General features: G+C 48.1%; 1 protein-coding gene across 4 annotated transcripts in view; it reads left to right on the top strand.

The window, feature by feature from the left end:
• Positions 1 to 27972, top strand: part of ATP6V0D1 (ATPase H+ transporting V0 subunit d1) — a 590366-nt gene that overhangs the window by 318180 nt on the left and 244214 nt on the right. For all 4 annotated transcript variants that reach the window (XR_003942203.1, XM_030203697.1, XM_030203696.1 and 1 more), the window contains one exon: positions 6411 to 6488. Coding sequence is in view for 3 of the 4 variants with exons in the window: in XM_030203697.1 (XP_030059557.1) it covers positions 6411 to 6488 (78 nt within the window). In the remaining variant the exon portion in view is untranslated. The remainder of the gene's footprint in view (positions 1 to 6410; positions 6489 to 27972) is intronic.

The following is a 27972-nucleotide window of genomic DNA, read 5'->3' as shown; positions in this document are numbered from 1 at the left end:
TCAGCCATCTTGTGTTCAATTCTGGTCGTGAGGTCTGCTTTGAATTGCTTGGGTGCGGATCTTATTAGGCTGTTAGGGCAGATGTCTAATTTGCATTGTGATTTGGCGTATTTTCCTAGCCAATATGAGATTTCTTTTGATGAGATCGTGTCAAAGTCGGTCCATGATCGATCGATCTGGGTATTCTCTGGGATTTGGGTCTAGGCATTCAAGGATATTTTTGTAGTCCGTTGTGTTAGTGGGTATCATGAGTCAGAGTTTTATGATTTTTTTCATTGAAGTAGTTCGCAAGGTTGGCTGCTGATGGGGTCTCTGCGTTGTTGGAGGTGACCTTGGTGGTATTTAGAAGATTGTTTACGAGTGAGAAGAGTTTGTGTGTATCCTTATAGTTTGGTCCTATTTTGGTTTTGTAGTAGGTCCTTTTAGTTTGTCTGATTGTGTATTTGTATTTTCTTAGTAGTTGTTTCCATTCTTTGTGTGTGTTTTCGTCTTTATTCTTGCTCCATGCTCTTTCCAATCTTCTGACTTATGTTTTTAGTTCTTTCAGTTCTTCGTTAAACCATGGTATTGAATTTTTTCTATGTGAAGTTCTGGTTTGAAGTGGTTTGTATCATGTTGATTATGTAGGCTATTGACTTTGGAGTAGCTGTTTTAAGGAAGTCGGCTCTGCATGGATTTAAAGTACAGGATCCCTTTGAGAATCTGGTAATTGGCGTCTTGAGTTGTTCTCAGGTAGTTTCTGTGAAGGTGGACCAAAAGTGGTCTGCTGGATGGTTGTCTCCAGAGCAGTCAGTCATGATGGATTGTTGGTTTGGAATTTTCAGATTTGAGTTTGTTTATCTGATTGGTTTGAAAGAATTTGGCCAGTTCCTCCATGGTTAGGCTTGTTCTGTTTGTGCTTGTATTGGTTTTGTGAGTGTTCTGACCAGCTGGAAAAGGGTGCAGGTGGAGTTGCTGCTCTCAGAGATTTTGCAGGAGTAGTATTTGTTTTTCCAGTTTTATCCTTTCCTTGTGGCCTTATCCTGGGTGTTTTGTGTCTTCAGTCATGTTTGTTCGTTGTCTGTATGATTCTTTAGATGTAATATTTCTTGGCTATACCAAGGATTAATGACTGTCTTGGGAGTCTTTTTCAGTTTTAGTGGTGCTGTGTCATCTAGGGTGTTAGTGTTTGATTCCAGGTAGAGACCATTTCTTGAGGGAGTGGATTTAAGTTTCATGTACGTTCTAGTTGTTTTAGATCTCAGAGCTTGGTTTCATCTATCTTGCCTCTGGAGAGAATTGTTTCTCTTTGGGGGGTTTCCCATTTGGTCTGTGTGATAGGGATGGAAAATTCTTGGAGGTAGTGGATGTACCACCTGGTTTTTATCTGCTCTCATAACTGTGTTGGTTCGAAAATAGGATTAGTCAAGTGGTCTCCCTTGTGGGATTGGCCAGTGTTGACTAGTTTGCAATCTAATTCTTAGTTGGAATGGTCGCTATTCTGTTTTATGTCAGTTGTTTGAATTGGTTTGATAAATCACTAAACACTAAGATGGAGTCAGCAGTCCAGCAGCGAGAGGGGTGCTATCCAGTCTTTTGCATTGAATGTCGCATGTATGATTATCTCCCAATTGGTGAGCTCCTAGCTCTTAGGGAACGTGTCCGTTCTCTTGAGGCTAGAGTAGCAGACTTTGTTGGAGCTGAGGGAGACAGAGAGGTACATAGAGGAGACCTACAGGGATGTTGTAGAGAAGTCCCACCTCCAGTCTGGTAGCCCTTGTGCTACCCTGGAGGAGGGAGGTCTCCTAGAAGGAGAGCATCACCCTGGTGAAGTAGGAAGTACTCCTGTAGCCAGGAACTGCCCACCAGGGGATGTACTATCCTCTCGCACTGAGGATATGTCTCCAATTGCTGCCCAGGAGGGAAAGGTTAGGACAGCCATTGTAGTTGGTGATTCGATCATTAGGCATATAGATAGCTGGGTGGCTGGTGGACGTGAGGATCGCCTGGTGACTTGCCTGCCTGGTGCGAAGGTGGCGGACCTCACGTGTCACCTAGATAGGATTTTAGATAGTGCTGGGGAGGAGTCGGCTGTTTTGGTATATGTGGATTATCACTGGATTATCAACGACGCCTTCCTTGGTTGAGCCGGGCCAGGGACAGTCTGGCATGGTGGCTCCAGTCAGCCAATTTGCAGAAGGGTGTTTCTCTGGCGTCTCCCAATTGGGTGGTAGTCGTGACGGATGCCAGCCTTGCGGGCGGGGGAGCCCATTGTCTTCATTGAGTAGCCCAGGGATCGTGGACCCCTCTCGAAGCGACTTGGCCAATAAATTGGAGTTGCAAGCAAGTCGTGAATGCGCTATGGAGTTTTCAGGACCTTCTGCAGGAGCAGGCGGTTTGTGTATTCTCAGACAACACCACGACAGTGGCCTATATCAATCGGCAGGGGGGCAGTTGGCAGTGGAAGCATCTCGTCTTCTGGTATGGGTGGAAGCGCATGTTCAGAGTCTGTCGGCAGCGCACACTGCAGGTCAAGACAGCGGAATGGACGTTGTCAGACTCGGCTTTTTGGCTGATATGTCAACGTTGAGGAAGACCAGTAATGGATCTTACGGCCATGGCTTGCAATGCCAAAGTTCCCCAGTTCTTCAGCCACAAATGGCAGCCAGGATCCGCAGGATTGGATGCTCTTCTCCAGCCATGGCCGGAAAAACAGCTACTGTATGTTTTTCCTCTGAGGCCTCTGATAGGGAGAGTTATTGCCGCATAGGGCGGCATCAGGAGCCGGCCGTTCTAGTGGCCCCAGATGGGCTCCGATGGCCGTGGTATGCGGTCTCATTCAAGCACTCTCAGAGCCACCATTCCGGTGACTCCCGATCTGCTGCATCAAGGGCCAGTTCAGATGGAAAATCCCTCCCGCGAGAGGCGGCAGCTGAGGAAGAAGGGATTTTCAGGACCAGTCATTGCACTCTTTTGGGGGCACGGAAGCAGTCTACTTCAGCGTACGCGCGAGTGTGGAAAGCTTTTTTCGGCGTGGTGTGCTCTGCGTGCTGAATCTCCTTTTCAGGCGGACATTCCGGTTATTCTGGAGTTCCTTCAGGATGGTCTTCAAAAGGGATTGGCAAGTAATTCTCTTCGAGTGCAGGTGGCCGCAGTAGCTTGTTTTAGGGACAAACTGGACGGTTCCTCTTTAGCAGCTCACTCTGATGTGGTCCGTTTCCTACGCAGGGCTCTTCAGCTTCGGCCTCCTCTGCGGCAGCCGTGCCCAGCGTGGCGTTTGAATGTGGTACTCTGCGAGCCCTCCAGGACCCACCTTTTGAGCCATTGAATAAGGTTTCTGACAAGGATCTAACACTTAAGACAGTGATTTTGGTGGTCATTGCTTTGGCTAGGAGGATTTCTGAAATTCAGGCTTTTGTCTTGCAGAGATCCTTTTTTGCTGTTTTCGGAAGCAGGGTGTCACGTCTGTGGCCGTGACCACCCTCAGACTTACCTTATTTCTGGGGGTCAGCTTCTAAGCTGGCTTCTGCCTATCCTTTCTGGAGTAGTTTCCTTCTGTGTTCTGGCTGCTTCCAGCATGGCTCTAATTACTCCACTCTACTGCACCTGGGGGTGCTGCCTGAGTTAGCTCTACCTCTGTCTCCAGCCTGGCTCTGTTTGCTCTGCTGTGCTGCACCTAGGTATTCTAAGTCTCTCTATGTTCTGTGTGCGCTCTGCCTGCTCCTTGATTTGTGCTTCTCTCACTTAGAGAACTGCAGCCTTAGCCTTTGCATCGTCTAAGGGTCCCTGGTATGTTAGAGTGCTCTGTGCACTGCTACCTTGTCCAGTTCAGTGTGAGTTTCTAGCTTGTTACTAGCAGCTTGGGCATTGGGCATTGTTGGCTTGTATACAGCTTTACTAGTTTTCTTGTGTTTAGCTTTCTGGTTTTCCCGTGTGTGTTTTCCTTTGCTTCTGGAGCTTCAGTCCTAGTCCTGTCTGCTGCCAGTACTCCTTGCTACTGGAGCTTCAGCCATAGTCTTGCTACTTGACCTGACCATTGCCTGAATCTGACTACTCTCTGCCTGCTGTCTGACCTGACTACTGCCTGTACTCAGATATTCTCTACTTGCTGCCTGACTCGACTACTGCCTGAACCTGGATATTCTCTGCCTCTGCCTGACTATTGCTGGAACCCGGGCATTCCCTGCCTGTCTGCCTTGCTTTCACCTAGGTGCTGGGGGGCACTTCTGTATCCTGATTCCTGTTGTTCCTGCTTGCTAGTTCTAGTTCAAGTTTTCCTGTAAGCCCTGCCGGCTGCCCAGACCTGAGGGCTCAACCCTCAGGGAACGGTGGTTAAGCGTAGGTGAAGCCTAGGTCCAGTGTGTACCTGTCCAGTGGGTTCCAGTCCAGTGTGCACCTGTCCGGTGCGTTCCAGTCCTGTGTATTCCAGTGCAGACCTCCAGTCCGGGGTTCCAGTCCAGCCTTGCCTCGTCTCTGCTTTGAAGGTGACCTTGCCTGCCACTTCCGCTCCACGGTAGTGGTCCAAGGGCTCATAAACCCAGTGCTTCCAGGGAAGAATCCTGACACAGGGGTGTCGATCCGGACGGTGCCGTCGTTTCTACCTAAAGAGGTTTTGGCTTTCCATGTCAATCAGGCGGTTTATCTTCTGTCTTTTTGAAGAGAGGATTATCCAGGGGAGTTTGCCTTGCTACGTTTCCTGGGTGTGCGGAGAGCCTTGTTTCGGTGCTTGCAGATCTCTAATGAGTTTCGACGCTTGGATCATCTCTTTGTGCTCTTGTTGGGATCGAAAAGAGGTGAGGCGGCTTCTAAGGCTTCCATTGCTCGCTGGATTAGGGAAGCCATTGGAGCCGCGTATCTGCTACAAGGGCGGGGGCGTCTCCAGTGGCCCTGAAGGCGCATGCTACTCGTGCACAGGCGGCTTCTTGGGCGGAGGCGTCTGTCTTATCTCTGGAAGAGATCTGTCGGTCAGCTACTTGGGCATCCCATCATACTTTTGCAAAGCATTACAGGCTAGATGTGTCTGCTCGGGAGGATGCGAGTTTTGAGGCGAGGAGTGTCGGCTTCCCACCCTACTTAAGGAATGCTTTGGTGCATCCCACTAGTTCCTGGATTCATCTGCGCAAGTGACAAGGAAGGTAAAATTATGTCTTAACTGATAATTTTCTTTCTTTTAAACGCAGCAGATGACTCCAGGATCCCTCCCCTAGTTCAGCCGACGTTTTTTTCATTTTCCGCACAGTGTGGCTATTTTCTCCTTCTGGGTTCTTTTTTGCAGAGTTCAGACAGATATGGGAACACGGAAAGGATTCCGATTTCTGGATCAAGTTGCAGTTATTTCGAAGTTCTTATTTGGTTCTCTGTTTTTCATAGTGAGGATGGTTTCTGGTTGTTTTTGGTTTCATATTTTTGACCTTGGCAAATGCTTATGAATGACATACTAACTGAGGAAGGAGCTGGCCATCTGGCATCACTGCCTTTAGTTTGTTTATCTCTATCTCCACCTGCTGGTAGGCGGACTTAACCCACTAGTTCCTGGATTCATCTGCTGCGTTAAAGGTAAGAAAATGATCAGGTAACGACAATAATTTTAGCTTCTTCCTGCCTCCACCTGTAAAGGTACAGATAGAGGGGTAGATGGGGTTTGGGACCACCGGGGAAGGGTCCAATTCACTGGACCACCATGGAAATTTTATTTTAAAATACATTCTGGTGGGGTCACGGGAAGGGGGGGGGGGAGTCATGTCCACTGGGGAAATTTTAAAAAACAAGATTGAGGTGGGGGGTGTTCGGTGCATCAGAGCTGTCAAATGCATTTGACAGCGAGCGATGCACAAAGGAGGATCCATACAACTCATTCACATGCGATCTCCTTTGTGCATTGCTAGCTGTTTGCGAGTTGCTAAATTTTACCGAGGCAGCCAAATTATACGGCTGCCTTTGTGCATTGAGCCCTGAGTGTTGAATCAAGTGGTATTTCTGCTCCTACTGCTGAGAATAGTTATCTGGCACTGATGCATCTAAAGGTTCAAATTTATTTGATATACCGCATATTATACTTGAAATCATAGCAAAGATTAAAGTAAAGGAAAGAGGGAAAACAATTACAGCAGAACTGAAAAACAAAAGTAGACACAACAATTAAAAATTGATTAAAAGGCCTATCTAGATATTTATTACACAAAAATATATGTTAATATCTAAATCAAACAAAAACAGGAGGATGGGAAAAGACCACATATCAAGTCTTATCAGTCCTCTGCAGTATGGGAATGGAAAAACAATCCATGATGCAGAAGGTACTGATTGTTCACTTTGACCTTTAGAAGACCATGTATGCAAGAAAGTTATTTTTGATATTGTGGTATATCAAGAATGTGAAAAATAAATAAAATGTTCCAGTCTTGAGTATTTTTCTTGATTTTCCTTTGCAGGAGTACAAGCTGCTATTCGAAGGAGCTGGCAGCAATCCTGGGGATAAAACACTTGAAGACCGATTCTTTGAACATGAGGTGAGAAAGGGATATCTTCTTTTCAAGTGCAAAGCTGTAATATCAATTTAACCAGTCTTGTTAGCTAGAGTCAGAACTAAGATATATGTGTAGATCATAAGAAAATGAGACCAAAGTTCGTATCCCACCTGTGCTGGAAACCTTTCTACCTGTTCACTCCAGCACAGTTGGCCACTTTATTCTGGCTAATTAGTTTTGCTTTATTCTTCAGGGGTGTTGAGACTGAGTGCCTTCCTGTATTACAGAATTTCAGGTGCTAAGAAAACAGTCTCTAGGCCAGTGGTTCCCAAACCTGGTCCTGGAGGCACCCCAGCCAGTCAGGTTTTCAGGATATCCACAATGAATATTCATGAGAGAGATTTGTATGCACATCTTTCATGAATATTCATTGTGGTTATCTTCAAAATCTGGCTGGCTGTGGTGCCTCCAGGACCCGGGGCCAGATGCACTAAACTTAACGAGCCTTTAACGAGCAAGTAGTAAACAGTGGCATGCACAAAAGGCTTCTCCGAGCCATTTTCCGATCATGGTAGCAGCTAACGAAAACGGAATGCAGATGAGCAAAATAGTATTATGTGTAGAAATCGTATTGTTTTCTTTTTTTTTTTTTTTAATATTTTTTTTAGTTTCAAACATTTTTATTGAGAATTTCACATTAATTACAACCTCATATAACGCAATAATGAAATCCAGTATACAGCAGTCATAACTAAGTGCCCGTATACAACCATTCTCAACTTTTTGTTCCCCCCTACCGTCCCTATGAACTCACCCCCCACCCCTCTTCCCAATTCCCCTTATCCCTATTACCACTCCCCTACCCGTTCCCCCTTATCCTCCCCAACCCATCCCCCCCTGAACGATCCCCCCTAACCCCGCTCCCTTAACCAACTCCCCTCCCCCCCACCCAAGGATAGCTCCTATCGCACCAACGGGTGAATCTACACCTCACTCCACCATAGTATCACAATACGTAAGTACAGACTTTTGCCTCTAGCAGATAGTGTGTCTATATAGACCCCCCATACTTTCAGAAAATAGTTTTTGCGTTTTGGGAAACTCCTAGACTCTCTCGCCTCCCACATCATCAACTGCTGCATAAGATTACGCCAATGCCAGAATTCTGGTGCAACATCTGATGTCCAGTACTGCAATATGCATTTCCTGGCTAGCAAGCATAATTTGCGAAATAGCAATGTGTCCTCCGCCGAGTTCCCCCTAAAGGAGCCAGGCATGTCCAATAGCAACCTGAACCCAGGGTTCCCGCTAACTCCCGGGTCAACAAAAAGGACAAATAATTCCCAACTCTACCCCAGAAACCCTGCACCACTTCACAATTCCAGAACGCTTGACAAAATGTATTATCTGCTCATTTACAACGTTGACAGAGAGGCGTTTGTATCCCTCCAAACTGTGCTAATTGGACTTGAGTGAAGTAAGCGCTATGAATTACGCGGAACACACATTCCTGGTAGTGGGCACCACTAACCAACTTCGGTATACCCTTCACGTGTTGAAGAACATTCCAAGAGGACAAATCGACACCCAAATCGATCTCCCAACGGGTCTTAAGCTGCCTAAAATCTTTTGTTATCCCGATATCCCATAACGCCTTATATATGCTAGAAACAGATGGGTCAGTGTCTGAAATCTCCTCAAAATTTTTTTTTAACTTGGCGCCTAGCTTCCGACACAACAGCTCTTCATCTAATGACTTAATAAAATGTTTCAATTGACATAAAGCTATCGGGGGAGGATCACCATACGAACAAGACCTATACGTCCACTCAAAGATAGCTGCAATGTATCCCAATTCTCCAATTGTTGCTTGGTCTGTACTAGAGAGCTGCACGGCTTCCGTCCCCGCGGGAATCCCGCGGGTGGAGGCAGTTCCTGCGGGGTTCCCGCCGGGATGGAAACAGTTCTGCGGGGTTCCCGCGGGGACGGAGGCAGTTCCTGCAGGGTTCCCACGGGGATGGAACCAGTTCTGTGGGCTTCCCGTAGAAGTGTAAGCTGCACCTGCACCAGCCTCTCATCTACCGAATACCAATTTATTTGAGTGCTGTGTCCTCCTCCTCTTCTTCCTTGCTTTAACAGCATAAATGTGGAAAGTCTTCCATTAAGGAGGTGGTAGAGTCACAAATGATGACGGAATTCAAAAGGCGTGGGATGAACACAGAGGATCTCTAATTAGAAAATGGAAGTTATATAAAAGCTAACCTTAAATGGCTGCATGTGTGTGGATGTGTCAAGTGACACTTAGATGGCAACTCTGGCTGTGATGAACTAGAGCTGATACCTGGCAGACTTGTATGGTCTGTGTCTCATACATGGCAATCTGGTTTAGGATGGGCTGGAAAGGGCTTAGACAGCAACTTCAGTGGCTGGAACATGAGGACAGTGCTGGACAGACTTTTACGGTCTGTGTCCCACAAATGAGAAGACGAATAGACTGGAGTGAGCTTCAACGGCAACTCCAGTAGTTGGAACATAAGGATAGGAATGTGTAAAAAAAGTGGGAGTACGACCAAGGAAACCAGAAACTGGAAGATGTTCTTGACAACAATTTATTGAAAATTTGAAGACTCGACACGTCGTGTTTCGGCCGTCAGGAATTCTCTTGTCTGTTGGGGGATTGCTAGTGAAGTGTTTTAGCTTATATCGAAAGTGCTTTCCGTGGCCAACCCTCAAGATTTGAAGCGGTCTGTGCAGTTCATACTTGCACAGTGTTTCTTTGTCAGTCAGAATCCAGGGCTTAATTGTGGAGAAGTTTGCCATTTGAAGCCCTGCGCAGTGAGAACAACTTTGTGGCAGGGTCCTTCAGGATCTCTGACTATCCCAGAATGAACCCAAGTTTTACAGAATAAGAGCTTTTCGGTGTGCGAGCAGCGCTCCTGACGAACTTTTTCAAAACAGTCTTTCTTAAGACTACCACGCTACTTCTTAAGAATCAACCTCATCATTGTTTAGCAACTCTCCGTGCAAAAGACTACTGATATATCCTTAGAGGTTTTCCATCGTCATTGCTCTGCAGCACTTTGCACAGCAGACTCCTGATGCAGGCCTGACGGCCGAAACACGACGTGTCGAGTCTTCAAATTTTCAATAAATTGTTGTCAAGAACATCTTCCAGTTTCTGGTTTCGTTGGTCGTACTCCCACTTTTTTTACACATTCTTGTTTTTACCGTGGGGTGCTTGAGTTTTCCACTTACCGGTGGATCTTCTCTCACATAAGGATAGGGCCAGATAGACTTCTGTGGTCTTTGTTCCAGAAGAACGGAAGAAAGACCATAATCAAGTATATAATATCACACTCGTTGATTTAATGATGACTTGATCACGAGTGTGACTATTGGCAGAGTGGATGGACCGTTCAGGTCTATTTGCTGTCACTTACTTTGTTACTATTAATCCTCTTTGCTACCAGACTTGTGTCAGACCTCAGCTCTGACACAGGCACAAGAATCAGATGTCACCTAACCTACTGGCGCGTGCATGTGGCGGCCTCTCAGCACACACTGCCAGTAAATCAGAGACAAATCTTACATGTGCACACCAGAGTGTTCCAAGTTTCAGCTTCCACTCCTTCCTTGCCTACAGTGCTGTGGCTCAAATCCAGAGAGAGACTGAGGGAGCTGACTGGAACTTTCTTTATGTACTATTAATTCTTACGGGGATAGGTGGGGATGGGTTAAATTCTTACGGGGACGGGTGGGGACGGGTTGGGATGGTTTAAATTTTTGGGGGATGGGTGGGGATGGGTAAGATTCCAGTGGGGACGGGCGGGGACGGGTAAGATTCCAGCGGGGACGGGTAAGATTTCTGTCCCCGTGCAACTCTCTAGTCTGTACTAACAGTCGACTGGTGTTAATCATGTTTCCTTGTCATCAAGCAGATGAAGCCATTACGTATGGGTTATGTCCATCAACCAGCAGGGGAGATAGAGAGCACTCAAACTTTCACAGTGCCCTCTTGGCCAGCTAGCTCCACTGCCTCTTCAGTATTCTCTATCTCCCCTAGCAGGGTGGCTGCAGCTTGTTCGAGCTCCAGAAAAATCTGCCGGGAGGTGGGTTCTTGGCTTGCCAGTTGTTAACCAGGGTGTTGGAGGCTATAGCAGCTTCACTTTAAAGGCACATAGGTTAGCCCTTCCCTGCCTTACCCATACCTCTGTGGATGTGGACCATATTGCCTTGCTTTCCCTGTCCTTACCCACCAACAGTGGATGCAGGCATATAGGTTCGCCCTTTCCCTGCCTTTCCCACTCATCTGAGCCTCCGGAGTCTTCAATACCTCTGCTTTCCTCACAGCTTAAAAAAAAAAAAAAAAAAAAAGTCGCGTCGCGTTTTTAAACGCAGAGACGATGGAACAGAGGTTTTTGACCTGATTTTCAGCAGGATCGTAGTTGTACACTAGATCCTTTGAGGTAAGAGTGTTTTCCAACTCCTCCGGGGTGGGCCCGCGATCGGGGCAATTTTGGCGCGAAACCGCCATTTTGGATTTTACCGCCATTTTTTCGGCGATGGCTGCGGACAATGTAAAGCGCTGTTCCACTTGTGGCAAGCGCAAATCAGCAGCAGGGCTCCTATAAATCGTGCTGTTCTGGCGGTAGGAGCCGGCCCGAGCATGGCGAGCGATGTTTCTTCCGCTCTGAGCTGGCAGCGGGCACCATTTTGCTTACACCGCATGGCGCGGGCCTCCGTGGACACGGAGAGACCTGAGCCGGGTGGGGCACCTCGAGATGAGGTTATTTCAGGAGTGGCTAGCAACGGACAGGATTTGGGTGCCCAGGGTGAGATTTTCTCCCCGGATTTTGTGCTTTTGCTGCATAAAGCATACATGATGAAAAGAGCCCTTCCTCAAGGGTCGCCTGAGGCTCCTCTGATTCCCCCCTCCCGATGGATTCTGGCCTGGGACTGCCCAGTGAGGTTTTTTTCCCGGATGCTTGGCCTAAAGATAAGCGCAGAAAGGTTAATTCCCCTTCAGATTGTGGTGCACCTTTTTCCCCCCCGTGGTCGTGGTGTGAGGATTCGGAGAACTCTGACAGACGTTCTTGGTCTGAGGAACCAGAGTCAGGTGCGGATTTACCACAGGATCTGGATGATCCCTCCGCGGTGAGGATTTTCCACCGTGATGAGCTGCCAGCGCTTATTTCAGATACCCTGCAGGCCCTCTCGATTGAAGATCCTGACAGTGGCATGGCCTCCTCGGGTAATCCCAGGATGGCTAGTACCAAGAAAGCTGCTCGGGCCTTCCCTTTGCATGACTCCATCCTAGAGCTTGTTTCGGCTCAGTGGGCTGACCCCGAGGGACCTTTGAGAGTTTCCAGGGCTATGGGGCAGTTATACCCTCTGCATGAGGGACATATGGCTCGTTTTCAAATGCCTACAGTGGATGCCCTAGTCACTGCGGTGACAAAGAGAACTACCCTCCCTGTTGAAGGAGGTGTTGCCCTGAAGGATGTTCAAGACCGTAGGCTGGAAACAGCATTGAAACGGTCCTTTGAAACTGCAGGTCTCACTGTTCAGGCGTCTGCATGCAGCTGTTATGCTGTGAGAGCCTGCTTAGCTTGGCTGCAACAGGCAGTGGCTCAGCCCGGAGATGGAGCGGAGCCCTTCTTGGATGTGGCTCCGCGGATGGAGGTGGCCTTGTCCTTTCTGGCTGATGCCCTTTATGACCTTGTCAGAGCTTCAGCTAAAACAAATGGCTAGTAGCAGTGGCGGCACGCTGTCGTCTGTGGCTACGACACTGGGCAGCGGACATGGCCTCTAAGCAAAGGTTGGTGAAGTTGCCTTTTCAAGGACTTCTCCTATTTGGTGAGGAGTTGGAGAAAATTGTATGAAAGGCCTGGGTGATCCAAACCCCAGCGCTTGCCCGAAGATAGGCAGAGGCCTTCCTCTAAGGGCCAGGCGGTCCACTCCTCGTACAGACCTCGCTTCCGTGAAGCTAGAAGGTACGCCCGGGGCGTTCTGCTGGGTTCACTTCACGTGCCCGTGGTCAGCAGAGGAACTCCTTTCGCCTCCGGACAAGCATTCCGCAGCCGGTGGCTCAAGACCAGGAGTTCAGGGGCGACCCTCTCAATGATGGTGCACCGGCCCTCTCCTCGATGCCTGTCATCGGAGGACGGCTTCCCTCTTTGTTGAGGAGTGGGCCAAGATTTCCTCAGATCAGTGGGTTCTGGACCTGATCAGAGATGGGATACAGAATAGAATTCAACGCCCCAGTAAGAGACGTGTTTGTGGAGTCCCGATGCGGTTCTGCCATCAAACGGGCGGCGGTGGAGGAGACTTTACAAGGTATGATTCAGTTAGGGGCAGTGACCCCGGTGCCTCCCGCCGAGCAAGGCTGCGGCCGATACTCCATCTACTTTGTGGTGCCGCGAAAAGGTGGGTCCTTTCGCCCTATTCTGGACTTAAAAGAAGTGAACAAGTCCCTGAGAGTGCGGCATTTCCACATGGAATCCCTGCGCTCCGTCTTTGCGGCGGTTCAGCCAGGAGAGTTTCTCACGTCTCTGGACCTGAAAGAAGCTTACTTGCACATACCGATTTGGCCCCCGCACCAGACGTTTCTGAGGTTTGCGGTGTTGGGAAAACATTTCCAGTTCAGGGCCTTGCCATTTGGCCTCGCCACAGCTCCCCGAACCTTTTCGAAGGTAATGGTGGTAGTAGCTGCTTTTCTCAGGCGAGAAGGTATCAGGGTTCACCCGTACCTAGACGACTGGCTCATCAGAGCAGACTCTGCAACAGAGAGCTTACAAGCTACAGCCAGAGTGGTCTCAGTACTGCAATCTCTAGGCTGGGTCGTCAATATGGCCAAACGTCACCTGTCCCCTTCACAATCTCTAGAGTTTTGGGGGGGCCAGGTTCGACATAGTCTCGGGCTATGTGTTCCTACCCGAGCTAAGGCGGTGCAAGCTTCAGAATCAGGTCCGTCTGCTCCTGAGGATGCCCCACCCGCGAGCTTGGGACATTGTCCAGCTGCTGGGATCTATGACAGCCATGATGGAAGTGGTACCCTGGGCGAGAGCGCACCTGAGACCTCTACAATATTCCCTACTCCGGAGATGGTCTCCTATTTCTCAGGATTACCAATGCAGACTTACTTGGCTCCCTGCGGCCCGTCTCAGCATGGAGTGGTGGCTCTCGGACAGCATGCTGCGGCGAGGAATGCCGCTGACGCTCCCCGTTTGGTGCCTAGTGGTAACAGATGCCAGCCTGAAGGGCTGGGGCGCACACTGCAAGGGGAAGCATGCCCAGGGTCTATGGATACCCGAGGAGTCGGAGTGGTCCATCAACCGCCTAGAGTTGAAAGCGGTGTTTCAGGCGCTTCTGGCCTTTCAAGTGACCCTGGAAGGATTAGCTGTCAGAGTGATGTCGGACAACACGACAACGGTGGCCTATATAAATCGACAAGGCAGAACAAGGTGCAGAGCACTAGCCGCGCAGGCCGAACTGATTTGCCACTGGGCTGAGCTGCATCTTCAGTGTCTGTCGGCAGCTCATATTGCAGGTCAGAGCAATGTGCAGGCCAATTATCTGAGCAGGCATCAGATCGATCCAGCAGAATGGAATCTGGCAGACGAAGTATTCCTGCAGATCTGTGCCAAATGGGGCAAGCCCGTGATGGATCTAATGGCGACAAGTGCCAATACCAAAGTCCCTTGCTTCTTCAGCAGACGGAGAGATCCTCGCTCGGCGGGGTTGGATGCCTTGGCTCAACCCTGGCCTCCGGGTCTACTTTATGTGTTTCCCCCATGGCCCTTGATAGGGCGCCTGCTCTTGCGGATTCGGCTGCACCCAGGAGAAGTGGTCCTCATCGCCCCGGATTGGCCAAGGAGACCTTGGTATGCAGACCTCCGACAGATGCTCCTGGAGGCTCCTCTGCCGTTACCTCTGGTACCGAACCTGTTGACTCAGGGACCGGTAGCCATGGAGGACGCCGGCCGCTTTGGTCTTACGGCATGGCTATTGAGAGGGCGCAATTGAGGGATAAAGTTATTCCAATAAAGTTATTTCCACTCTCCTGCAAGCCCGCAAGCGGTCCACTTCCGTGGCTTATGCCAGGATTTGGTGCCTGTTTGAGTCTTAGTGTGCTTCCAGAGCCATTGCTCCAGTGCGTGCTCCTGTCTCGCCGATTCTGGACTTTTTGCAGGAAGGTGTACAAAAAGGCTTGGCCTATAATTCCCTGTGGGTGCAGGTGGCAGCGTTGGCCTCCCTTCGTGGTAAGGTGGAAGGCGTGTCTTTGGCTGCTCACCCAGATGTGGCACGGTTTCTTAGAGGGGTGCTTCGGCTACGACCTCCAGTGCGAGCACCCTGTCCAGCTTGGAACCTGGGGCTAGTTTTGAAAACCCTGCAGGCATCTCCTTTTGAGCCGCTTCGGCGAGCATCGGAGAAAAGATTTGACACTGAAGGCCGTTTTCTGGTGGCCATTACCTCGGCGAGACGGGTGTCAGAGCTCCAGGCGCTGTCCTGTAGAGACCCATTTCTGCAATTTTCAGAGTCCGGAGTCACGGTTCGGACCTTGCCTTCCTTTATGCCTAAGGTGGTTTCAGCCTTTCACCTAAACCAGCCTATTTTCTTGCCCTCTTTTTCAGAGGAAGAGTTTCCAGAATCTTTTGGGCAGCTGCACCTTTTGGATGTGCGCAGGACTCTGCTGCAGTATCTGCGAGTTACTAACTCTTTCAGGACTTCTGATCATCTGTTTGTTTTGCTATCTGGTTCTCGCAGAGGGTCTCCAGCGTCTAAAGCCACTATTGCCCGCTGGCTCAAAGAAACTATCTTTTCAGCTTATCTGCTGGCCGGCAGGGTTCCGCCTGTAGCCTTTAAGGCACATTCTACTAGAGCGATTTCTTCCTCTTGGGCTGAAACTGGAGCACTCTCTCTTCAAGAGATATGCAGTGCAGCAACATGGGCTTCTAAGCTCTCCTTTGCCCGATATTACAGGCTGGATGTGGCTGCCAGGAGGGATGCGCGTTTTGGTGCACAAGTGCTAGCGCGTGGTGTGGCTTGTTCCCACCCTATCTAGGGATTGCTTTGTTACATCCCATACGTAATGGCTTCATCTGCTTGATGACAAGGAAGGGAAAATTAGGTTCTTACCTTGGTAATTTTCTTTCCTTTAGTCATAGCAGATGAAGCCATGAGCCCTCCCTGTATGATTGTCTGTATGCTGTGAATCTGTTTTTCAGGTTCTGTTCTAATTTCCTGAAGTTCCTTCCTTGGGAGAAAGTTGGAAAACAATCTTCAGGATTCATGTTCAGTTTAAATTTAGGAGGAAGTGTTCATTCCCTCCAGCATGTTTTTTTTGGAGGACGTGTTGATTCTCTCCAGGAGGCGCGTGTGTTCCCCTCTAGTTCTATAAATAGAAGGATGAGTTCATTCCCTCCAGTGTGTTGGGAGGATGTGTGATTCCCTCCAGGAGGCGCCTGTGTTCCCCTCCACTTATACAATAAGGAGGATGAGTTTATTCCCTCCAGGAGGATGTGCATTCCCTCCTTTATGAGTTCATGCCCTTGTGATGGGCCATCATTCGCTGTGAGGAAAGCCCTTGTGATTCCCATTGCGGTTTGCCATACTGCTTTGGAAGCTTCAAATACTGAAGAGGCAGTGGAGCTAGCTGGCCAAGAGGGCACTGTGAAAGTTTGAGTGCTCTCTATCTCCCCTGCTGGTTGATGGACATAACCCATACGTAATGGCTTCATCTGCTATGACTAAAGTAAAGAAAATTACCAAGGTAAGAACCTAATTTTCCCTTCAACTTCGGCGTCAGCAGGATTCCCAAATACTGAAAGGAACCATTTGCCCAACGCAGCGGGAATGTTCCCGGCCAAGTCAGACAGCTCTCTGGGTCAGCAGCCAACGCCTCCGACTTCTCCAAGTTTAGCCTAAAGCCAGAGTAGTCTCCAAATTCCTTAAATGCCTCCAACAGAGCTAATAGGGAATCTACTGGCTTCATAAGCACCACAAAAAGATTGTCCGCAAACGCCGCTAATTTAAATTTGACCTTACCCAGGGTCACCCCATGAATAGCTGGCTGCAAGTAAATGTCTCGTATCAGCGGGTCCAAATACAAGGCAAAAGGTAACGGTGACAAAGGGCATCCCTGTCTTGTGTCCCTTCCGATATCGAAATTGTCCAAGCAACAATCATTCACCATATTTCTCGCCCTTGGTGAAGTATAAAGCACCTTAACCGCCTCTAAGAACCAGCCATCAAATCCGTACGCCTCCAAGACCGTAAACAAGAAATCCCAACTAATATGATCAAAGGCCTTCTTTGCGTCAAAGCTTATCATCAGAGCTGGCTCGACCTCCATCCCAATCCTCTCTAATGATAGCAAAATCTTTCTAAGATTCTTTGACACGGAGCGACCCTGGACAAAACCCACCTGCGCCTCATGGACAATCTTCGGCAGCACCCGACTCATTCTATTTGCCAAGATCTTTGCAAAAAGCTTCACCTCACAGTTCAATAGCAAGATTGGGCGATATGACGCTGGTAAGGTGATATCCCGCTTTGCTTTGGTAATCAGAATGATATGAGCCAAATTCAACTGTCTAGGGAGCAATCCCTTTTCGACCCAGTCATTAAACGCCTCTGCCAGTGGCGGAATCAGAGCATTGCCCATCATTTTATAAAATTCCACCCGGAGCCCATCTGGTCCAGGTGCCTTCCCCAATTGACTGCTGCCAGTTGCCCATCGAACTTCGTCCAAATTTATAGGAGCATTTAACGTTGTCCGCTCTTTATCAGTCAATGTTGGGAACTCCACCGTGTCCAAATAGAGATGCCCCGAAATGTCTGCACATTTCTCCCCCTTGTATAGCTGCTGGTAAAAACTTTTGAAGATATCTCGAATCGCAGAATCAGAGTGACATAGTTTCCCCTTACAATCTCTCAAAGCCACCACAACCCGTGAGGTCTGTTTCCAAGCTATCAAACGAGCTAGCATCTTCCCTACAGATTCCAACGCTGTCCATATCGAATCCAGTGTCACCTTGGCAGGGGGGGAATAGAAGGAATCTCCCTTTCCACTTCACCTCCTTGCCGATTGACCTCAACCTTAGATCTGTGCACTAAGTCTCCAGACTCAGGCTTCAAAAATGATAGATTCGGTAACTTCGGTGTGCCCTTGAGCACCCCCTGTAGTGCTGCTCCCATTGTCGGGGTGTTCCCATTGGTGCAGAATCTCTTGGTGGTTGGGGAAGAATCAGCCCAGCGGGGCTGAGTGATGCCTCACTCCTGAGGCCTAAGCTTTCTTTCTTGCTCGGGGAGCCAGACATGAAGCCAGTGATCTCTGCCTGCTGTAATCCAGGGGTCTGAGACTGCCGGGCAGAAGCAGCAATCTTCCCCTTCCTCTTAGGCATAGGTAAATAGAAATTTGGTGAAGAAATGCCAGGCAAATAACAAACCAGCAGGAGCAGATGAGCACAGCTTCTTCACTGCAATGCGATCTTAGGTCCACCATTTGATTCTTGATTTTGGTGGTTTAGTATTTTCTCAGTATTTAACTTTTTTTTTTTTTTTTTGCTACTTATTCAACGTGATCAGAGTGACATTAAGGCATTGTCTTTTCCTATGCCATTTCTTTGAATTTGGCTAATAAAATAAGAGAGAACATTGGAACAGTTCTTAACAATAAGGCACATTTTATATTATCCATAATCTAAAACATTGTTCCAAGATAAGTAAATTCCCAGTTCCTGTAAAATAAAACATGACATGTTCTTAACATTTTCCTGTCAGTAAACATGTCATGAGGAATGGGGCCTGTCCTTCTGGTACCATGGGCTAATGGTCTGAGTTGCATTAGAGACCACATCTTAGTGAGTGCAGGGGGAATCAAGGCAAAATAAGTGAAGCTGTGCACAAAATGACAACAATGAAACATATTTTTTAAAACTTATAAGTAAAAATCTGGCGTGGGATAAACATAAAGGAATCCTGTGCAGAAGGAATGGATCCTCAGAAGCTTAGCCGAGATTGGGAGGCGGGGCTGGTGTTTGGGTGGTGGGGCTAGTTCTGGGCAAGACTTGTACAGTCTGTGTCCTGAAAATGGCAGATACAAATCAAGGTAAGGTATACACAAGAAGTAGCACATATGAGTTAATCTTGTTGGGCAGACTAGATGGACCGTGCAGGTCTTTTTCTGCCGTCATCTACTATGTTATTTTCATATTTATACAATTGGAATCTATAATAAGATTGCGACTTCACCTCTCGCTCGTGGATTAGTGAGTTAAGGGCCACTTGTGTCGATAGCTCTTTTCTCATGCGAACACTCGGAGTCTCCCCAAATTTCTTATGTAAAGTTCTATCCCAGTGGGGATAGTGCTGGGCAGACTTATACGGTCTGTGCCAGAGCCGGTGGTGGGAGGCGGGGATAGTGCTGGGCAGACATACACGGTCTGTGCCATGAAAAGGACAGGTACAAATCAAGGTAAGGTATACACAAAAAGTAGCACATATGAGTTTATCTTGTTGGGCAGACTGGATTTATTTATTTATTTATTGCATTTGTATCCCACATTTTCCCACCTTTTTGCGGGTTCAGTGTGGCTTACAATATGAGTTAAATGTTGGAAATACAATTTGTTACAGATTGGTTATGGATTACATTGTGCAGAGTTATGCGAAACAATTGAGGTGTCGTTAAGGAATGGAACAATGGAACACAAACATTGAAACTTTGGAAGGAAACAATGGGAGCTTAGAGGGCGATAAAAAGGCATGAAGACATATGGTATATATCTTTCTGTGAGTAAAGGTATGAATGATGTGATAGTACGGGAATGAGTGTTCAGAGGTGAATGTATGATGCATTAGTGAACAGTGTGGACTTGGTTCTTTCCGTAAATTTTTTCAAAGAGATGGGTCTTCAATAATCTGCGGAAGGAAGCTTGCTCTTTGATTGTTCTTAAGTTGCGTGGCAGTGTATTCCAATACTGCGTGCTCATGTGAGAAAAGGTTGACGCGTGTAGCGCTTTGTATTTCAAGCCCTTGCAATTGGGGAAGTGGAGGTTAAGGAAGGTTCGGGATGATCTTTTGGCGTTTCTGGGTGGTAAGTCTATTAACTCAGACATGTAGGCTGGGGCTTTGCCGTGAATGATTTTGTGGACTAATGTGCAAACTTTAAAAGTGACGCGTTCCTTGAGTGGAAGCCAGTGCAGTTTCTTTCGTAATGGTTTTGCACTTTCATATTTTGGCTTTCCAAAGATGAGTCTGGCTGCCGTATTCTGGGCTGTTTGAAGTTTCCTCAGTGTTTGTTCTTTACAACCTGCGTATAGTGAGTTGCAGTAATCCAGGTGGCTGAGCACGAGGGATTGCACTAGGCTACGAAAGATGGATCTTGGGAAGTAAGGTCTTATCCTTTTCAGTTTCCACATGCTGTAAAACATCTTTTTAGTTGTGTTGTTAGCGTGAGTTTCAAGCGTTAGGTGGCGGTCGATAGTGATTCCAAGGATTTTTAGCGTTTCTGAGATTTGAAGGTTCAGGTTTGGTGTGTTTATAGATGTGAATTCTTTTGTGTTGTATTGGGAGGTGAGTATCAGGCATTGAGTTTTTTCTGCATTTAATTTTAGACGAAATGCGTCTGCCCATGTGTTCATGATGTGTAGGCTTTGATTGATTTCTTTGAAAATTTCGTTTGTCTTGTTTGAAGGGGATGTATATTGTTACATCATCAGCGTATATATATGGGTTGAGGTTATGGTTTGATAGGAGTTTTTCCAGAGGGATCATCATTAGGTTGAAGATGGTTGGTGAGAGAGGTGATCCTTGTGGAACTCCACATTCAGGTGTCCATGCCTTAGATGTGGTCGAATTTGATGTGACTTGATACGAACGTTGGGTTAGGAACCCTTTGAACCAATTCAGGACATTTCCTCCAATGCCAAAGTATTCGAGTATGTGTAATAGGATTCCGTGGTCAACCATATCGAAGGCACTTGACATTTCAAATTGTAGGAGGAGTATATTGTTGCCAGTTGCAATTATTTGTTTAAATCTGGTCATAAGGGTGACTAGTACTGTTTCTGTGCTATGATTCGACCGGAATCCTGATTGGGTGTCATGCAGTATTGAGTGTTTGTTTAGATAGTTTGTGAGTTGTTTGGTTACCATTCCTTTGGTTATTTTGGTTATTAGTGGTATGGATGCTACTGGCCTGTAGTTGGTTATTTCACTCGTGCTTTTCTTTGTATCTTTAGGAATTGGGGTGAGTAAGATTTTTCCTTTTTCTTTTTGGGAAAAGTCCGTTTTGTAGCATGAAGTTCACATGGCTCGTTAGGTCTGTTATGAATTGTTGAGGAGCAGATTTCATGAGGTTATTTGGGCACGTGTCTAGTTTGCAGTGGGATTTGGCATATGTTTTGAGAGTTTCAGAGATGAGGTCTTCTGATAGTATTTCGAATTCGGTCCATGTTCTGTCTGCAGGGTATGTTCCTTCTTCTGGGTCAAGACAATCTAAAAGTGTGGCGTACTCAATAGGGCTAGCAGGTATTTTGAGTCGTAGTTGTATAATTTTCTCCTTGAAGTATTTCGCAAGGTTGTCCACATCTGGTACATCTTTGCCGTTGTTTGTGACTGGTGTGGTGTCTAACAGTTTGTTCACAAGGTTGAAGAGTTTATGTGTGTCTTTGTAGTTTGGTCCTATTATTGTTTTGTAGTGTAGTCTTTTGGTCTGTTTTATGGTGTATTTGTATTTTCTCCGAAGTAATTTCCATGCGTTTAGTGTTTGTTCGTCTTCTTTTGTTCCATTCTCGTTCTAGTTTCCTGACTTGTGTTTTAAGTTTTTTCAGCTCTTCGGTGAACCATGGATTTGTTTTTGTCCTGTGTGATGTTCTGGTTTGGATAGGAGCGATTTTGTCTAATGTTGTTGTACATATATCATCCCATTCTTGGAGGAATTGGATGGTATCAGTGTTTGTTGGCCATTCGTTCTGGTAGATCTGTTGCCAGAATATTGTGGGGTCTATTTTTCCTCTCGTTGTGTATGTTGTTCGCTCCTGTTTATTGATTGTGTTTATGTGTGTTTTTCGCCAGCAGAGAGAGACATTTGCTTTATGGTGGTCTGACCATAATGTAGGTGTCCATCTTGTGTCAGTGAGTGTGATAGTTGAATCCGGTTCGAATTTGTTTGTTATGATATCAAGTGTGTGTCCTTTTTTGTGTGTTGGTTGTGTGTTGGGTACTTGTAGATCCCAGAGTTTTAGGAATTCTTTGCATTCTCTTGTGCTTGGTGAGGTGTCATCTTCTAGGTGTAGGTTGATGTCTCCTAGTATGAGGATGTTTGAGGCAGACACGCAGGAGTTCGAGATGACATCCATGAGTTGTCCTTGGGAGTCTTGCCATTTTCCTGGTGGCCTGTAGAATAGGATTGTGTTAAGGTGTCCTACTAGGTTTGGATGATTAATTCTTGTCGATGCAATTTCAAGTTGTGGTGAGGTAGATTCACCCGTGATTGTGATGGTGAATTCGGGTTTGTAGATAATAGCTATTCCGCCTCCTCTTTTTTTTCCATTTCTTGTCCAGTGGGTGATTTTGTATTCTGGTGGGCATGTTTCTAAGATGGCGGGGTCTGTAGGGCTATGGAACCAGGTTTCTGTGATGAATAGAAGGTCTAATTTATCTGTGGTAATCCAGTCTAGTATATCCACTGAATTGCTTACTGCTGATCTTGCATTGATGTATCCTAGTTGGATTGAGTGGTATGGTTCCGTGGGGGGGGGTGGTTCGATGTGTTTATTTTTATTAGATGTCTGTTTCTTCGGTAGTTGAATTTGTTGTTGTTGTTGTTTTCATCTTTTCGTCAGCGGTATTCATATCCAGAGATTATTCCTTTTGGTTGGTTGTTGTGTCTTTGGTTTGGTGGGTTGTTGATCGGTTGTACATAGGATTGTTGTATTGTGGGTGAGTTCTTATGGATGTTCTTTAGGGTGGGCATTGTGTGTATGTGAGTGCTGTGTGATTTGTGGGCAATGGGGTTGTTGTTGTCTGGGTTGTAGGTTGTGTTTACGTATAAGAGTAGGGAGAGACAATGGATGGTTAGGAGTGTTTTACTGGTGTTCATATCTATGTCTAAGGCGCTGTGGCAAACATTCAGCTGGTTTACATCCAAGCGAATCAAGCTTACATTTGCATTGAGGCTAGGCAGTTCAAAGTCTACATTTGCATTTGAGCTTGGCTACAATTCAAATCGAGAGAAAGCTTACATTTGCATTTAAGCTTAGCAACAATTCAAAGCTTGGTAACAATTCACAGCTTACATTTGCATTTAAGCTTAGCAGCAGTTCAAAGCTTGACAACAATTCACAGCAGGCCAGCCTACATTTACATTTAAACTTGGCAACTGTTCCTACTGATAATGCTAGTTTGTGATCAGAGCAAGGCAAGCATGTATCTATAGTTGGTGCATAATTGTGCAAGGTGGCTCATTTGTCTGGGGAGCAGAGCACGCTAAACAGGCACTTTAAATCAAGCTATTAGCAATTCTAGGACAGAGCTATTCTCCTACCCCTTTAAAGCGTGGCAAGGCAACTGTATTTAAATCATTGGTACTGGATTCAGTTGCCCTCCATCTAAAGCAGGTGCAGCAGAGTGTGAGCTTTTAGATTCAGATGAAAGCGGTGCATGCAATTAGTTCCTATTTAAAGCAGCAAAGCAGAGTATGGACATTTGAATCAAGCCTAAAGCAGCGCATGCATCTAGGCAAAGCAGCAGTTATTTTATTTTATTTTACTTATTACGGTTGTGCTGTCCTTGCTCCGCGGCCTCCAATCAGCATCCCGTCCTCTCTTGCATTGCCCCAGCCATGGGTGCGCTTCCGCGAGGGCCTCCGGTTGTCGGGCCGGTCGTTCTCGGCGCCTCTGGAAACAGCTGGACCCCAGTCCAGTCGGGGACCGGTCACGGCGCTGCTCTGTAGTCTGTCAATCGGCTCCGCTCGTTTCCGACTGCCCCATGCGGCTTCTCGGTGGCAGCGGCAGGCTGGGAAGCGCCAAGTGTTCCGCTCGGCACTGACTGTTCTCCGGAGCTTCCAGTGCCCGGGTGAGCAGCCCAGGATGGGGTGGTGGGTTGGGACAGTGTGGGAAAGCGCCGGGTGTGCCCGCGTGGAGCAGGCTCGGCCGTGATCGATCTCCGATCTCTTCGCTGGCGTCCCGCGGGGACAGGTTCGTCTGCCCTTTCTCTCCCCCGGGTGATCAGTCGATCTCACCGACACCAGGTCCACTGGCTCGGCGGCCCCCTGCACCGCCTTCAGACCTCACAGCCCTCCCCAGACACGGAACTCACTGCGGTACGTTCTGTTCTGTTGTCATCCAATTCCAGCTCAGCTTGGTCAGGCCGACCTGGGTACTTCAGCTGGGGCCCCAGCGCTTGTCCCCCACGTGGCTCCGGGACTCTTAGATCTCTGCATGCGGTCTCGATCATCTGGGTGGCCACCCGAAGCCTGCAGAGCACGGCTGCAGCTCACCTCCCGGAGCTACGGTCGAGCCTTCTGCTCGCTCTACGGTGCCTCGTTTCGTTGCACTCTGCAGTCCGGCGGTCTGGCTCGAGTGATTGCGTGGTCAGGCCGCGATGCCAATATCGCTCTGCTCAGGTATTTGCTCCCTCGCTGGCGGTCGGGCGGTCTGACTCGACAGGGTAACTCCACGGTCTACCCCCGCCACTGCCCGGCCTCCGGACGCTCCGGTCGCTGTCCGAATCGCGTCTCCGAGGATCGGATCCTCCCAGGAGCGCTTTTGATTCGGGAGCTCTTCACTTGAGTTTCTGCCCGTCGGCCATCTTTTTTGTCTCGATCGTCTGGGTGGCCACCCGAAACCTGCAGGTCTTTTTCTGCCGTCATCTACTATGTTACCTGAGCCTCCAATCTCAACATTTCGTTGTCTCTTGCCCTTTTAAAATGGCTCACATAACTAATCATTTCGCCTCTCAAAACCGCCTTAGCCGCCTCCCAGAATGATGTAGCACTAGTGGCCGAATGCTCGTTGAACAGTTTGTACTCAGTCCAAGTAGCCATCAAGCTACGGTTCTATCCAAGCCTCCCCTATTATTATTAGCATTTGTATAGTGCTACCAGACGCACGCAGGGCTGAACACCTGACACAAAGAGACAGTCCCTGCTCAAAAGAGCTTACAATCCAAATAATTCAGACAGACAAGACAGTTACGGGTGAGGGAAGTACTGGGTGAGAAGGAAGGAAGGAGCAAGGGGAGGGCAAATGAGTAGAGGCTAGGAGCCAAAAACAGCAGTGAAAAGGTGGGTTTTCAGCATGGATTTGAAAACAGGTAGAGATGGAGCTAGACGTATAGGTCCAGGAAGATGATTCTAGGCATAAAGTGCTTTGAGAGAAAAGGAACGAAGCCTGGAGTTAGCAGTGGAGGAGAAGGGGGACGACGAGAGGTTTGTCCAGAGAGCAGAGTTCACGGGGAGAGATGAGAGTGGAGAGGTAATGGGGGGCTGCAGAGTGGATGCATTTAAAGGTCAGTAAGAGAAGTTTAAACTGTGTGCGGAAGCGGACAGGGAGCCAGTGAAGTGACTTGAGGAGTGGGCTAGTGTGGGTATAACGATTCTGGCGGAAAATAAGTTGTGCCGCAGAAGTTTGGACAGATTGGAGAGGAGAGAGATGGCTGAGCGGAAGACCAGTGAGAAGTAAATTGCAATAGTCCAAGCGAAAGGTGACAAGGGTGTGGATAAGGGTTCTGGTAGCGTAATCAGAAAAGAAAGGGCGGATTTTGCTAATATTGTAGATAAAGAAACGACAGGTTTTGGCGATCTGTTGAATGTTTGCAGAGAAGGAGAGAGAGGAATGAAAGATGACTCCAAGGTTACGAGTCGAGGAAACAGGGAGGATGTGAGAGCCATTAACAGAGATAGAGAAAGGGGGAAAGAGGGGAGGTGGGCTTAGGGGGAAAAATGAGAAGTTCAATTTTGGTCATGTTTAGTTTCAGGTGGCGTTGAGACATCCAAGCAGCAATGTCGGACAAGCAGGCTGAAATTTTGTCCTGAATTGAGGTTGATATTTCAGGGGTGAAGATGTAGATCTGAAAGTCATCTGCGTAAAGATGGTATTGAAAGCCATGGGAGGAAATTAGGGTACCAAGGGAAGAGGTATAGATGGAGAAAAGGAGGGGTCCAAGGACAGAACCCTGAGGCACACCAACTGAAAGCGGGATGGAAGTTGAAGAGGATCCACCAGAGTGAACACTGAAAGAATGAAGTGAGAGGTAAGAGGAGAACCAGGAAAGAACAGGGCCCTGGAATCCAAGCGAGGACAGCGTATCCAGGAATATAGTGTGGTCAAGAAGGATAAGGATAGAATAGAGTCCTCTGGATTTAGCCAGTAGCAGGTCATTAGAGACTTTGGTAAGTGCATTTCAGTAGAGTGAAGAGGGCGAAAACCAGATTGGAGTGGGTCAAGAATAGGTTGTGAAGAAAGAAAGTGAAGACAACAGCGGTGAATGACACGTTCAAGTAATTTGGAGAGGAAAGGGAGATGGGGCGATAGTTGGAGGGACAGGTAGGGTCAAGTGAGGGTTTTTTAAAGGAGTGGAGTAACAACAGCATGTTTGAAGGCCGTAGGAACAGTTGCAGTGGAGAGTGAAAGATTAAGGATGTGACAGATGACTGGGATGATAGTAGGAGAGATAGTGTTAAGTAGATAAGTGGGGATGGGATCAGAGGAACAGCGGTAGTACACTTGGAGGAGGAAAGAAGAAGGGCAGTTTCCTCAGTAGAAACTTCTGAGAAGGAGAGGAAGGAGAGTAGGGGGTGAGGATTAAGGGGGAGAGAGGTGGGAAGGGTTTGGATGAAAATTCAAGGTTTATCTTACGGATTTTGTTGTGGAAGTGTTCAGCTAGGGTCTGAGGAGAAAGAGATGGGGGAATTGGGGACGGAGGTACCTTGAGAAGAGAGTTCAGTGTAGTGAAGAGAAGTCGAGGGTTGAAGCCAAGGGAATTTGTCAATTGGGTGAAGTAATCCTGATTGGCAAGTGAAAGGGCAGATTGGAAGGAGTTAAGCATGAATTTGAAATGAATGAAGTCGGCAAGGGTGCGGGATTTAAGCCAAGAACCAGCGGGTGCAGTTGAGCGGATCGGCGGTTGCTGGTGTCGCGGGGCCGGCCACGAGGTGCTAACCGCCATCGCCACTGTTAGAGGGGCACTTATCCAAAGGAGGCACCACTGATATTGCAGCATGGGAACCAGCAAGCTTTGACTCCTGCCCTGTTCCTCCTGCCTGCATCCTCTGCCCCTGCAGCATAGGAGGAACCAGCAAGCTTCAACTCCTGCCCTGTTCCTCCAGCCTGCATCCTCTGCCCCTGCAGCATAGGAACCAGCAAGCTTCGACTCCTGCCCTGTTCCTCCAGCCTGCATCCTCTGCCCCTGCTTGCATCATCTGCCCCTGCAGCATAGGAATCAGCAAGCTTCGACTCCTGCCCTGTTCCTCCAGTCTGCATCCTCTGCCCCTGCTTGCATCATCTGCCCCAGCCTGCATCCAACCTGCCTGAATCCAACCTGCAACCAGCTTGCATTCAACATACTTGCATCATCTGCCCCAGCCTGCATCCAACCTTGATCTTCGGCTCCAGCCTCTGCTCTTCAGCTCCGACCTCCATCCAACCTGCATCATCTGTTCCTGCCTCTACTCCTCCTCTGTCTTTTTGTTCCTGCCTGCATCCAACCTTAATCATCAGCTCCAACCTCTGCTCTTCAGCTCCAGCCTGCATACAGCCTGCATCATCTGCTCCTACCTTTGCGTGCTGCTCCCTTCTGCTCCAGCCTGTTCCAGTCCTACTCGTCTTCAGCCTCATCTGCTCCAGCCTTCGGTCCTTCTGCTCCAGCCTATTGCAGTCCTGCTCGTCTTCAGCCTCATCTGTTCCAGCCTTCGATCCTTCTGCTCCAGCCTGTTCCAGGCCTGCTCGTATTCAGCCTCATCTGTTCCAGCCTTCGATCCTTCTGCTCCAGCCTGTTCCAGTCCTGCTCGTCTTCAGCCTCATCTGCTCCAGCCTTCGTTCCTTCTGCTCCAGTCTGTTCCAGTCCTGCTCGTCTTCAGCCTCATCTGTTCCAGTCCTGCTCGTCTTCAGTCTCATCTGCCCCAGCCTTTGGTCCTTCTGCTCCAGCCTGTTCCAGTCCTACTCGTCTTCAGCCTCTTCTGCCCCAGCCTTCAATCCTACTCGTTCCAGCCTGCTCCAGTCCTGCTCGTCTTCAGCCTCTTCTGCCCCAGCCTTCAATCCTACTCGTTCCAGCCTGCTCCAGTCCTGCTCGTCTTCAGCCTCTTCTGCCCCAGCCTTCAATCCTGCTCGTTCCAGCCTGCTCCAGTCCTGCTCGTCTTCAGCCTCTTCTGCCCCAGCCTTCAATCCTGCTCGTTCCAGCCTGCTCCAGTCCTGCTTGTCTTCAGCCTCATCTGCTCCAGCCTTCGGTCCTACTGTTCCAGTCCTGCTCATCTTCAGCCTCCCTCCTTCAGTTATTGACCTGATGTTTTAATTGCTGTTTC

The sequence above is a fragment of the Microcaecilia unicolor genome, chromosome 5 (genome assembly GCF_901765095.1).
Source record: "Microcaecilia unicolor chromosome 5, aMicUni1.1, whole genome shotgun sequence".
Lineage (NCBI taxonomy): Eukaryota > Metazoa > Chordata > Amphibia > Gymnophiona > Siphonopidae > Microcaecilia > Microcaecilia unicolor.
The sequence above is the reverse complement of the archived record's forward strand: the minus strand, read 5'-3'. Positions and strand labels throughout refer to the sequence as shown.